Source organism: Rhinoderma darwinii, chromosome 3 (genome assembly GCF_050947455.1).
Source record: "Rhinoderma darwinii isolate aRhiDar2 chromosome 3, aRhiDar2.hap1, whole genome shotgun sequence".
Taxonomy (NCBI): domain Eukaryota; kingdom Metazoa; phylum Chordata; class Amphibia; order Anura; family Rhinodermatidae; genus Rhinoderma; species Rhinoderma darwinii.
The window spans coordinates 35,958,077-35,972,660 of NC_134689.1; the positions used below are offsets into that span (position 1 = coordinate 35,958,077).

At 41.0% G+C, this 14,584-nt stretch overlaps 1 protein-coding gene across 1 annotated transcript in view; it reads left to right on the forward strand.

Annotated features, from left to right (window-relative positions):
- Positions 1 to 14,584, forward strand: part of DIAPH1 (diaphanous related formin 1) — a 118,195-nt gene that overhangs the window by 72,628 nt on the left and 30,983 nt on the right. The window contains exons 4-11 of the mRNA XM_075859356.1: positions 2,964 to 3,065; positions 4,469 to 4,599; positions 6,052 to 6,129; positions 7,268 to 7,331; positions 9,633 to 9,772; positions 10,492 to 10,597; positions 12,485 to 12,595; positions 13,495 to 13,613. Of these exons, the coding sequence (XP_075715471.1) occupies positions 2,964 to 3,065; positions 4,469 to 4,599; positions 6,052 to 6,129; positions 7,268 to 7,331; positions 9,633 to 9,772; positions 10,492 to 10,597; positions 12,485 to 12,595; positions 13,495 to 13,613 (851 nt within the window). The remainder of the gene's footprint in view (positions 1 to 2,963; positions 3,066 to 4,468; positions 4,600 to 6,051; positions 6,130 to 7,267; positions 7,332 to 9,632; positions 9,773 to 10,491; positions 10,598 to 12,484; positions 12,596 to 13,494; positions 13,614 to 14,584) is intronic.

Sequence of the window (14,584 nt, forward strand, 5' to 3'; positions counted from 1 at the left end):
TCACAATCTCTGCAATTCGTTACCGTTTCTGTGGTCGTTACCGCAGAACAAGCGTAATCTCGTTGTAACCTGTCATTTACAGCGTAATTTCGCGAAATTATGCTTCCTCTGCTCTAACTACCACAGAAACAGTAACGAAGTGCAGGGATTGTGAATACACGTCCGTGGAATGTCTATTCACTGTCTAAACACTTCAGTATTGTTAATGTGTTCGTATAAGACAGCACATACTGATCTAAAAGGATCCCTATGCGCTGACTAAATTAATGGAGAGGAGTGTATGACACTGATTGGTCACTGATTGGTCAGCGTCATACACTCCCCTGTACAACGCCCACTTGGTTATATAGTAAAACACACCCAGTTGTCCATTGAGCAACTCATTAGCATAAATCTAAAATCGCTAATAAAGTGGTGAAAATAGATCGTTTTTTTAAAATAAAAAGCACTGCTGTCACCTACATTATAGCGCCGATCTCCGTATGTAGGAGATAGGGCACTTATAATGTGGTGACAGAGCCTCTTTAAATGAAAGAAATTTGGAACAACCAGGACTCTTCCTAGAGCTGGCCGCCCCACAAAACTAAGTAATCGGGGGGAGAAGGGCCTTGGTAGGAGAGGTGACCAAGAACCCAATGGTTACTCTGGCTTAGCTCCAAAGATCCTGTGTGCAGATGGGAGAAACTTCCAGAAGGTCAATTGAACTTCTTTGCCTCAATTCTTAAATCAATACATTTTTATTGAAAAAATTTTTACAACTTTTTTTCAAACAATAAAGAAAACCATCCTTGGTCCCAGAACATGGACCTGCGTACAATAATACATACATGTGATATGTCATTGAAGGATATACATAATCATAACCAGAAAACAACAACAAAAGAACGTAAGAACTTTACTATGCCATTTTCAAACCAATGTTAATATTAAATATGTCATATTGCCAGCGATCTTTCTGCACTTAAGTGTAATACTTCGAATTTACCCAAAGCTCCCAATACCGTGAATTCTTCGCATACCCAGAGGGAGATTGTAAAAGCATGGATTCATGATGACATGCTATATTTACCCTGCCTATCACCTCCGATAAAGAAGGGGAGATAGTTGATTTCCATGACTTAGCTATTGCCATTCTAGCAGCAATGAAAACATGGTGTATCAGTACCCGATGCTCCGCCATTATGTCTTCCAAGCCAATGTCTAAAATAGCCAATTCTGGGCAGAACATCATAGGTTCTCCTATAATTTCAAGAATGAGGCGAAATACCTCCCTCCACAGTACCCCCACCCTAGGGCAGGACCACCACATATGCAACGTGGAACCCAGGGAACCACATCCTCTCCAGCAGCCATTAGAACTGCCTTGGAATATGTGTGCACATCTGGAAGGAGTTAGGTACCATCTCATGTGGATTTTACGGGTGAGTTCAATATGGTTAACACATTTGGAGTGACGAGTAATCCAACTAGAAGCTTTCATCCATTGTGCCATGGAAAACGTCGAACCCATCTCCCGTTCCCATCATAATATGTGAACTGTCTTCCCTGAGGACTGTTTTTTCAAAATTAGATCATAGCTACAAGCTAGACCCTTACTGTGACCTTGCCATTTAAACAGGAATTTATGATATGGGGGGACAGGGAGACTGGTCAGGTTTGGGGGAAAGATGAATTGAACAAAGTACAGAGATTGTAGGTTTACCTTCCAACAAGACCATGACCCTAAGCACACAGCCAAGACAACACAGGAGTGGATTGTGGAATGTCCTTGAGTGGCCCAGCCAGGGCCCTGACTTCAACCCAATTGAACATCTCTGGAGAGACCTGAAAATCTCTGTCCACTAATGGTTCCCATCCAACCTGACAGAGCTTGAGAGGATCTGCAGAGAAAAATTTCAGAAAATCCCCAAATTCAGCTGTGCAAACCTCGTGGCATCATACCCAAGAAGACTGGAGGCTGTTATCGCTGCCAATGGGGCTTCACCGAAGTACTGAGTAAAGGGTCTGAATACTTATGTCAATGCAAGATTTTAGTTTTTCCTTTTCAATAAATAAGCAAAGATTACTAACACTCTGTTTTCATTTTGTCATTATGGGCTATTCAGGGCAGAATGATGGGAAAAACGTTAATTATTATTTTAGCACAAGGCCCCAACATTACAAAATGTAAATAAATTGAAAGGGTCTGAAGAATTTCCAAATGCATTGTAGTAGGGATGTCACGATACCAGAATTTGGACTTCGATACGATACTGTGTAGTATTGCGATTTTGATACCAAAACGATACTTTGGCAACAGTAATAAAAAAAAAAAAATGTTCTTCCATTTTGTGATGTGAGGCACGAGGTGTGATGATGAATTTTGAATGTGCCTCACATTAATAGTAATTAACCCCATCATGTTTCTCAGTCATAATGGGTTAATGTTTGAGGTACATGATGGGGTTAGTTACTATTAATGTGAGGCACATGGAGGTTAAATTTTTTTCAGGATAGGTGGGGGTACCAGATGCTGGACCCCCATTAAAAATAAGGATCAGAATAACCCTTTACCATATAATGTATGGCCACCTTCATTCTAGTAGCTCGACCTTGCACAAGCTCTGTCCGCCAGCTGCGTAATGTTAAGTCTGAATGGGTATGCTGGAAAAGTCCCATCTGAACCTGTGGTACATGTACACTAGGCGGCACTGGACAAAGCTCTAGGGGAGTGTTCCCACTTATCCCCAGCACAGTGTATGTTCATAGCGTGGGGATACTTTGACGTCAATTATTTGAATAGGGGGTACTTAACTAGAAGCATTGTGAAATCCGGCCATAGCGGACTCTTGACTTGTAAATGTAGATTCCCCCCCAGAGCTGGTCCTCAGAATTACAGGTGTTGGATATGTACATGCGGCAGCACTGATGTGTCGTTGTCTATTCCGGATACGAACGCTTATCTCTTTTCTGTGTATTCCTAGTACGACATGAACCTCAATGAAGAAAAACAGCAGCCCTTACGGGAGAAAGACATTATAATAAAACGAGAGATGGTCTCCCAGTATCTGCACACATCAAAAGCTGTGAGTTGGAGTTTTTCCCTTATTTCCGCCCGCACGGTTCTGACATTGGAGGCTGGGTATGATACGTTTATACAGATTTCAGTGGAACTTTGGATGTCCAGGCCAGCGTCCTATCCAATCCAGCTTTGCATTTCACTTTATTACTTTGCACAGTTTGACTCCAGTGGCTGATTTGGCTACTCAGAAATATCAATTCCTTACAAATTTCTGAAAGTGGGATCGAAATGACCGCATATCACTGAAATAAAGAGGCCATACTTACTGATACAAGGGTGGGTTATAATACCATTTCTCAGCAAGATGCTGACAAGCCATAATATATAGTATATGGGGGAGCGAGCAGATGTGCAAAATACTGATAAACATCCTCTCACACACCCCACTCTTTAGGAAGGCGGTGGATGCTTAGTATTAGAATTGCACACAGATAAGGCTCGTATGAGGTGTCAGTCGCATGTAGTACACCACCCTGGCTAACAGCCTATTGCTCTTGCCCATGTAGATCAGACGAAATACCCAGCACCTTCTAGATACACCACACAAAGGACTGACACCCCATTCTTCCCATCACTAGAGCAGAATTCTGCAGAAAGAATGAACATGAAGTATTAGTTAAATAGTATCTTCACTTCCAAAAAAAACTATTGATCTGTCATAGATACATATCAAAGGTTTTGATTGGAGAGGGTCCAGGTGATGAGACCCCCACCGTCGCTGAAACAAAGGTTCGGAAGTGCTCAGCTGAACTCTCTGCACCTTTGGCTGTGATCGGCGCTCCTTGTTAGTCGGAAGACGGCACTCATAGACGTTCTATGTGAGCCCGTCTTCAGCCTGACCAGAAGCGCCAATCACAGCCAAAGGTGCAGAGAGTTCAGCTGAGCACTTCCGAACCTTTTGTTTCCGCGACGTTGGGGTTCTCCTCACCCAGACCCCACCGATCAAAACTTCTGATATATCCCTGACCTATCAAAAGTTTTTTTCAAAGTGCAGTAACTCTTTTTTTAAGTTTTTAGCCCAAGTATACAACCTCACAACCTGCACATTCCACTGTGCCTGAGGGGTCCCTTTGTAACGCAAAAGACAAAGTTAGTCAGCACCTGAAATAAGTGGGCAGATGCAGATCTGCTCTGACTGCAATTTACCCCTCATTGTAATGCCACTGTTTAGGCCAGTAAGTAGATTTCCAGGGGTAATGGGAAGGGGCGGACATACCATGCACTTGGAAATTTCAAAAATTGGAAGCCATGGTAAACTAATATCCGTGTCAATCGCACTGGTGTGCCTTCTGACCGTGCCAACTACATTGAGCATTACCTACATTTGTTGATTTCAACTTTTGCCATTCTTTGGCTGTTCCCTTTTTAACGTTTGTTTATTTATTTGTTTGTTTGTTTGTTTTCAAGGGTATGAATAAAAAGGAGAGCACAAGGTCTGCACTGATGTATATCCAGGATTTAAAATCAGGTCTGGGGGACTCAAACCTCCTGGCCTGTTTAGAGTCCCTAAGAGTTTCGCTCAATAACAATCCAGTCAGGTAAGCAGAGGTAACCGTCACAAAGAAAACCTGATACGTAGGCCACGTTTTCACAGGACAGTTTTTTTTGGTTGCGTTTTTTTTCTTGAGCCAATGACCGGAGTGAATCCTTGAGGCAAAGTATCATTATTATTTTTTTTTTAAATGGACTCCACACTTTTTCTATAGATGAAAAGATACATCAAAAATTGTCCTGTGTAAATCTGCCCTTTATGGGATTTATGAAAGGAACAGTGGAAGCGGGGTTCTTCTTATATTTTACTCCTTCTTTAAGCTGGTAATAGACTTTGGATTTTGGGCATGGTTATTTTCCAGATCTGTATTCTGGGATACCTGCTGATTATGGTTCATCAGTTATTAGTCCCAGACATGTTATAATTGGTATTGTCTGGGTCATCACCCGGTTTACATATTTATTATTATTCTCATTGGTTCCCTGTTTTTCTATATCTTTGGGCCTTTTTTTCATCTCTGTGGTCCCATTAGAGTTTCTCTCCTAATTTTATATATATTGTCATATAAATGTAGTATTTTTCAATAAAATTTAACTTTGTATTTTTGTACACATATTGTTCTGTGGTTCTTCCTGCTCTCTTTTTGATGTCATAGTGACGTGTCAGAAGTTTTGATCGGTGGGGATCCGAGCACTGAGATACCAACAATCGCTAAAACATAGCAGCAGAAGCTCTCGGGTGAGTTCTGTGCCGCTTCGTTTACGATCGGCTTTCCTCAGAAAGCATAGTGAGCGGCGTACGGACTCATAGACTTTCTTTTGAGTCCGTACACCACTCCGAGGAAAGCCAATCAGAAACTAAGCGGTACAGTTCACACCTAAGCGCTTCTGCTGCTTTGTTTGGTGGGGGTCTCAGTGCTTGTACCCTCGCCGATCAAAACTTCTGACATGTCAAAAAGTTTTTAAAAGTTTAGTTACCCTTAAGTAGATGCTACAAATCTTATTTGAATCCGTAAACATTGTGGGTCTTTACACAGCCAAAGACCAGGATCCAGCAGTTTGTAAAAAAAATTAATATATTGTGTATTTTTATTAACCTTCTTCAAAACACAAATACAAACCTCCAAGTTTCGCAGTTTGTAAATTTACTTGTCCGATCCCTGGATACAAACCGTGTTGGAGGTGTTTCTCATCTCCCATCTCTGTAGCAGGACCATGTTTGACTGTGTTAATAGGGGATTTAGGGCTCAACAAACATTTTTCTGACAACTGTCTATGGCCAACTTTAGAAAACTGGATTGTGTGTTTGCACAAGTTCAGCGTTGATACAGCACCGTATAGATACCTACTCTACACTAACGATTATGTTGTAAAACTTTGGCATACCTCTCCCCTTTATGACAAGTAGGATTCTTGGTGTAGGGTAATTTGTTATATTGTTGACCTTTGCAATTTAATAATTTTACGCTAATATTTTGTAATTTTTTTTTTTGTAAAAGTTGGGTACAAAATTTTGGTGCAGAAGGTCTGGCCTGTCTCCTTGAAATACTCCGGCGACTTCAGGAAGATAAGTCATTGTAAGTATGGTTGGCATCTGGACTTTGTCTACAAACACTTAAAAACACATTCCTTTTCAGAGTTGATGTAAATTGCTTTTCTGAGGTATTTCAGAATAATTCACGTGGCCGTATTAGGGCTCTGTACGACCTCTACTCTAGCTCTACGACCTCTACTCTAGCTCTACTGTATCTCCGTATGCCTCAGATCTCATGTAGTGGCATATAGAGTTTTTGTTCATATTGAATCTAACAGAGAATAAAGTTATGCCATGTGCTATCGGATGCCGTATTGCAGAGCTATTCTCCCATAAATGAGTTGGTCATAGGGGGAGAATAACACCGTAATAGAATGCTGTAAGTAGCAACATACAGTAGCACTCAGCGTGCCTAAGGCTCAATATTTCAGAGCCGCAAGCTCTGGCGGTTAAAGTGAACCTTATTTCATTCTAAGTTAAAAAATTCTCTGCTTATAATTCTTAATATGTGTTTATAGCAGTCGGCGCTCTGTTTCTAATACAGAGCTTTAAATCACCTGCATAGACACTAATTTAAAAAATAACAGCCCGCAGCCACCACTAGAGGGAGAGAACTGCAGATTGTGTTATTGAGATCAATGTAAAACTGTATGCCATAAACTCCTAAGCTCCCTCTAGTGGTGAATTTAGGCAGCCAGTTTTTAAAACACTGGGGAAGATTTATTAAGCAAAATGCGCCAGAGTTCATGGAGCGTGCGTCCCTGTGATAAATTTCTGGCCTAGTTTTATACTGTCTATCATTAAGACAGTGATAATCTCACCATGTGCCTCTGCATGGGATTTGGAGCCCTGTATCAAAGAAGTAAAACTGTTACCGCTATAAGGATATATTAAGAAATTTATCCGCACTTAATTTTAAACCTATTTAAATGAAAAACCAAATGACATTCTAGAATGGACATCCATTTTACGGAGAGTGTATCTAATATTTATTTTGAATGCCATTCGCCTCTTCTATGTTGTGTCCAATTGGAGCTCCAGTGAAGATGCTTTATTAACGCCAAAGATTGACTTTTCTCTACTTCACAGCTGCAGACACTATTTCTGGATTGTATTTCTCATTGTTTAAACTATTCATGTTTTTAAACAGATCTTTATATTTTTTCTCTCTTGTGAATTAGCCCTCGGGATTCTAAGAGTGAACATGAAATCATTAGATGTTTGAAAGCTTTTATGAATAACAACGTAAGTACATATGGTGCAAACCTATTTCTTTTAGCATTTTCTTTAAGCTGGCCAAGTACAGCTACTTAAAGGGTTGTCTCATATCTGTTGGTGACATATCACTAGCATATGCCACCAATGCCCGAATGGCAGAAATCAGACCACTTTAACCTTTACCGATCGCTATAAACATGTGACAGCAGCACTAGGAGAGCACCATGCCGTGTTCGCTCTGCTTTTAGCGGTGGGTGCATGGATGACCATTGACTATAATGTTCAGCCATATGCACGCCCCAAAAAAAAATGGAGCCGACATCTAAGTGCATCTGCTATTTTGTTCTAGTGATTGATAAGGGTCATTGGTAGTATGTTGCTAGGATATGGCACCAGTGTCTATACTATATATTAAAGGGGTTGTCCGTGCACGGGGCGGTCTTTCATACTGTTGACCTATCCACAGGATTAGGTCACCAGTATATGATTGGTTGGGGTCTGACAACCGGACCCCGCACCAATTAGCTGTTCCGGCTGCCTCCGGGCATCGGATGTTAAGCAGTGGTCGTGCCGGAAGCAGATGGCTCTGACCACTGTATAGCGGCCATGCTATACTGCAGCTCTGCTCCTATTCAAGTGAATAGGAACAGAGCTGCAGCAACCCAGCACGGCCGCTATACAGTGGTCGGGGAGCAATCTGCTTCCGGCACGACCACTGCTTAACATCCGATGCCCGAAGGCAGCCGGAACAGCTGATCGGTTCGGGGTCAATGTCCTGTGGATAGGTCATCAGTATAAAAAACCGCCCCGAACTTGGACAACTCTTTTTAATATAAGGATAAATTGTCTAGCCGAGTATCTAAACTGACATAAGCTGCACAAAGACGTGCCAGTGACTGTTAGGGCTGAGTTCACACGTTGCGGTCAAAATACAGGTGGTTTTTTTTTGTTGTGATTTGCTGCAAAACTGCACCGTTTTGCCTTGATTTTTGGTGCAGTTTTGATGTGGTTGTGACAAAAAAAGGCATTTTGACCCCTATGTGTGAACCCAGCCTTAAGACCTCACAAAAAAGACAATCAGCAAATGTGGTTGTTTATGTAACTAAAACAATCCGCTACAAATGCAGGTTCAATTAGTTGTAAGGAGTACGCTTTCCCTAGTTGTTACTAAGTCAAATCTGCAAACTTTTAATCCGCTATTATCTGAAAAAATCCATGTACATCAATGCACATAAAAGAATCAAAAATCATACAGATTGTTGCCGATTTTTTGTGTTTTCCACTTTTAACAATCTGTGTTCTTTAAAATGTCAAGTTTTGAAACACTTCATGTAGGAGACTAATTAACTGGATGACTTTAGGCCACATGCAGGGTAAGGCGATATTCACTCCTAGTGGATTACTGCAGATTTTCTGTCGTGATTTGCAAACTGGAATTTTCAGAGCATTACTGTAGCATCATAGCGGATGAGTTTTAACGGCTATGTACACCTTTGATACACTATTTTATTAAAAATAAAAAATTGTTTACAGTGTGTTTGGTTAAACTTTGTAGTTACTTTTTATTAAAAATTATTTTGACTTTTTCAGATACAGATGTTTTGTATCCTGGATACACAGCAGCTGTATCGTGCGCTGAAACCTGTACCCATCAGGCCAGTGGCATGCTCATTGAACCAGTCAGTGGAAATTATCCATGTAGAAATTGACCTGTGGTGCGGATTTTAAAATCTGCAGCATTTGACATCCTTTTGCAGGTTGGTTATGGATTTCCCCCATTAGTTCAATGGGGAAGTCAGAAACTGTAGCCTAACCCAATTATTGCAAATATTGCTGCAAATTACATGCGCATCCGCCATAAAATGCGAAAGTCCAGGTAGTAAAATAAGTTCTAAAAAAAGTATTAAAAATATTATCCTCTGGTCCTCTGCCAGCCTCTGTACACCCGGTGTCCAGACGGGATTTCTGCAGCCAATCACAGTCATTCCTTGAGGCCGGGTGTACAGACTGACAGAGGACCAGGGAAGTGTTGACATGAGAGGTACTATAAGTATGATGTTTTTTTGTATTTATTTTGACACACCTTTTGTCTGCAGGGAAAACCACACCAAATCCTACACAATTTGATGTAGACTCGTCGCTGCAGATTTCCCTGCAGCTTCCTATGGATTTGCAGCAGAATTTTTGTCCAGTCTATGTGAATTTCGCCTAAAATAATCGTCTGCTTTTTCATGGTGTCTTTCAACCTACTCCGTTTTATTCCTCCCCTACTGTTTTTTTATTTGCATGCAACAGTTTTTATTTTAATCTTTTTATCTCTATTTCTAGTTTGGAATAAAGACCGTGTTGGACACACATGATGGAATTTTACTATTAGCAAAAGCCGTGGATCCCGCTGTTCCTGCCATGATGATTGATGCGTTGAAGTTGCTATCTGCTCTGTGTATTCTTCCACAACCTGAGGACATGTATGTCGTTTATTTATTTTTTATAGTAAAACATCATTGCTTGGTTATTTTTTTCCTGTACAGAAAATCAGCAAGCAGTAGATTCATGACCAATACAGGGGTCTGAATGAAAGCCAAATCTTTGTCCGTTCCTTTTTTTTCTGTCATCTCCTGACCTCCGAACATATTTTCCCCGAATATGTAACTATATTCCATACAGTTGTCTACATCACCCATCGACTAAAATTTATGACAAATAAGTACATCATAGTCAATGCGCCTTTTAATACAGTAAAAGATAAGATATACCGGCACCCGCCCAGTGGTATACCAAAGGGACAATCTAGTGGCAAACGTCGAGCCCTTACTGGCTATGGATATGTTCACCGTATACCCTGAACATGCACCACTGACGTAGTGTGAACAGAACCATATCCAGTTGTATTAAAAACAAAGACAAACACTGGCTTATCCCCCGAGGGTTGTTTTACATTTTCTATGTGTTTTTTATTTGTTTTATATTTTCTGTTTATGCCAAATCCTGTTCGCACGGAAGATTATTCCCTTCTCCCTATTGATATGAACGGGCATGCTTGGCCGAGGGTGCGTGTTTATGGTGGTGTCAGGAGAAATAGCAGTAGGCTGAACAAGTGTCTGGCCGAGGATGATCTCCTATGTATTTTCGGTTTTACTCTATAATTATTTGTTTGGTCGCTGACTTTTTCTTTTTCCTTGTTTAGGCATGAACGTGTTCTTGGTGCTCTCACTGACCGAGCAGAATTTTATGAAGTGGAAAGATTTAAACCCCTTTTGGATGGGCTGAAAAATGGCCCAGTCGCCCTTAAGGTAGGCTGCAACCAGAATGAAATGTTACTTTCCGAGTTCAAGTTCTGCTAGTAAAAGGTTATTCACATCTTCGTAACCTATGGGTCCCCCAGTAATCTTGAGATTGAAGGGGGCGCTGCACTGATGTCCCCTTCTAAGCTTTCCCTGCACAGTGGCGCTCCCAGTCACCCAACTGTTCAGGGACTTATAGCCGGCTAAATGAACTTGAATTCTCAGGATCAGTGGGCATGGCAAAGGTTGGACCTTCACCCATCATAAAGTGATGGCATATCCTAGCGATATAAGATGGGAATAACCCTCACTAATCACAAGTATGTCCATTACTATGATTAGAATAAGATATTTTGCCTGGTACAATCTCATTGTTAGAACTGGGAGACGAAGGACCTGGTTTAGCACAAAAAATAAATAAAACCATTATGCTCTTACGCAAAGTTAAAAATGCCAACGAGATAACAGATCGAAATCGTCAATTTAGTCTGATGTTTCTCTGTGTATGGGCAACTACAGTCCGAGCAGTCTGAGAGCAGAGCAGGTTGGTGATTTCAAACGCGCTTCAATGTAATACTAAGAGAGTACAAATGCAGAATGCGTCTGGTTACAGGGTAGGGGGGTTACATTTGCAGACCCTTTGCTGTATTATTAAAAAGCGGCTGCATTTAAAGGGAGAGATTCCTCTGCGTTCTTGCTGGTGCAATGAGGTGTAGTCTTTGATGATGGCACAACATATAACAACGTCACTCACATAACGTGTCATCCACAAGGATTGGAGCAGAATCATAATTGTAAGTACATTGAGCCGGTTATTATTTTAGGCTGCCCAACATCAGTTTCATATTCCAGGAAACCACCTTTAAGGAATTGCTCTTAATGCAGTTCACATATGTGTAACTTAGTTTTCCCGTTGAGTTTATATCTGATTGATACACCATAAAAGTGTTCATCAAGTTGTGGCTAACATCTTGGGCCTGTTCACACCTGCGTCAGTGTATCCATTGTCCTGCTTAGTCAGAGGAGCAGAACAACGAAAAAACACGAAGCTCCGGTTCCGTTGTCTGACGGAACCCATTGACTTAAATGGGTTCTGTCGGGTTTCTGGAATGGTGTCCGTGGTTTTACTGGAAACCATAGTCAAGCATGCTACGCTCTTGTTTCTCTTGGGCTGGATCTGTGACTGAGGCCTCCAACGCAGATGTGAACAAGGCCTAAGCTCCACTCCAAGGTTTCTTCAATCTATATTCCTTGTGCAAATGTTCATTTATATATGCAGGTCCCCCGCCCTACTAGGCATAAACCTTCGCTGTTAGGCTTTCGTGGTTCTATGACTCCTGGGATAATGTCACTAAGCGCCACAAAGGCTGCCATTTCTAAGTATCAATTATATATGCTATAAAATAAGGGTCATCGGTGAGGGTCCAATCAGAGAGACCACCGCTGTTCCATAAAATGGCAGCACCTTTTTTCCGTTTCTTGACTAAAAGTGGCTGTCCATGGTCACTCCTTGTTTTAAGTGAATGGTAGATATAGAAGGTGGACATTGTTCGATTTTCAAAGTATAAAGCTGAATCCACACACTGCAGACTTTTTCAGTTGCAGGTTTCAGTGCAAATAACACCTGCAGAATTTGTTGCTGATTTCACCCTATACATTGCAAAGGGTGAAAATCTGTGGCAAAGCTGCAATAGAGCTGACGTGTTTCAGTTTAGAAAAGATTCTTTCCATTACATGTGGATGGGTTTTTAAAACCCCCATCAACGTGCATCGTTCTGTAAGTCTCTGCAGGTTTTCAGTGCCGAAAATGTGTGTGTGTTTCTTTAAGTTAATATGAAATGTTAAATACTTTTTTTTTTACTGTACTTTCTTACGTTAAAAATGTTACTTCTCCAGGTGAGCTGCATGCTCTTAATAAACGCCTTGATCATCCAAGGAGAAGAGCTGGATTTTCGAGTCCACATACGCAGTGAATTGATGCGTTCAGGGCTGAATCTATTGCTAAAGGTAAGAGATTGTGGGTTATATTACTGGTGAGTTTACGTTGCAATGCAGTCATTTAAGATGACCCTTCATTGATATGGTTTCCCTCTTCAAAGCCTCTTTCCTAGGAGCCTTTCATTGACTCCCTTTACATTAGCGCATCTGTATGATACCCGATCTGAGCTGATTTAGCGGGTGCATTTGATCTTTGAAGAGCCAAGGAGGCATAATACTTGTAGCTAAGAAGGCTGCATATAACTTGTCACATAACTTCTCTCAATTCTCCTGAGAAGGCCACAACTATGTTTTTTGTCATTAGCCCAATGTTCGGCCCTTTACTGGATGCATTTTTATCCTGTAATGTAGCATTATTAGGGTATCTAATGTAAAGAGGTCTGTTATGGGCACATATCCCCTTTAAAGATTGATCTTGTGTCCATTGACCTCTTATAGTATAATGGTAATACTTAACGGTTTTGATTTTGATGATCTTTACCGTTCATATACAGATTCTTTCAAAATTCTGCTGGTTGCCCTTGGAAACAGACACCGCTTTAGCTTTACCCTGCTGACAGGCATGGGACCTTACAGTTTAGCTCTGTGTGTTTGTCATCTGAGCTCCCACAAGGCACTGCTCCCTGGAAACCAGCAGAATTCTGTATTTAACATCATGAAGATGATCTTCCTTTCTTCAGCAGATAGTGCAAAGTTGCTGAATAAAGGGATCAGAAGAAGTGGAAAGTAAGTGGACGGCGTTGAGGCAGAATCGCTCCGTGTCCTAAACAGATATTGCCGTCCCTTGTTTTATAATCGCTTAAAAGAATTTGGAAGGGGATGTGCATTTTTTTTTTTATGGAAAAAGATGGAATTATCTTTAGGAACAGTGAAGTGTGGGAGATTTATATTCTGATTTGTGTTTTAAGGAACTGCAAGCTATGGAGAATGATGAGCTGAAGGTGCAGGTTAATGTGTTTCTGGAGCACAGTGAATATGATTCTGATGACTTGCGAGGGCGACTAGAAGACATTCGCGTTGAGATGGAATATCCTTTTAAAGTCTCGTGGGTGAAGAAACTTGGAAGTAAAGCTACTAGTTGTAATATAATTATAGTGAAAACCCACAAGTCTCATAATCCACCCCATTAATAGGAGGATGAATCATTTTTTCCTTTCCTGCCTATGTTTATTACCATGGACTCGTGATCAATGACTCCCTACAGAATTCAGTTTAATTTGCCCATTTCATTAAAGGGGTTTTCCCATCTTGGATATTTATGACCTATACAAAGGATATGTAAAATGTAAGATAGATGCGGGTCCCAACTCTTGGACCCTCAACTATCTCTAGAATAGAACCCTCTGACCCCCGACCTACCTTCGTCTTGCTTTCACTGCTCCCTGTCTGAGGGTGATCGCTGAGCTATGATGTTTCCGATACTCGATAGAAGTGAATGGGAGTTGTTTTCGTGACTCTCATTCGCTTCTTTGGGAGTTATGGAAACGGTGTAGCCCAGCGAGCTCGGTGGTTTTCGTACTTCCACCTTGGCAGACAGTGGCCAGAGAGCAAGAGAAGGTAGGAGAGATAGGTGCGGGTACTAGAGGTGGGACCAGCATCTATCAGATATTTGTGGCATATCCTGTCTATGTCCAAGATGGGAAGTTTTTCTCTGGGTACCGTCTCTTATACGGCATTCATGAAAACCATGGCTCATGATGCATTTTGAAAGCCATATTAGGTTATGTTTATGTTAAAAAATTATATTATGATGGCCTAATGTGATTTTATCATCTTCAATGTCATTAAATAATAAGTTTGTGTATAAATTCACATATACTTCTTCTGTCAGGGTCACGTCACATAGTTACATAGGTTTAAAAGACACATGTCCATCACTTTCCATCTTTCTTAGATCAATAGCTAGATCTGTTATAACCCTCCAGGCCAGTTGTCATTAGATAAACATCTAGACTTTTTATAAATGCTGACATAGTATCTGCCATATTGGGATAGGGC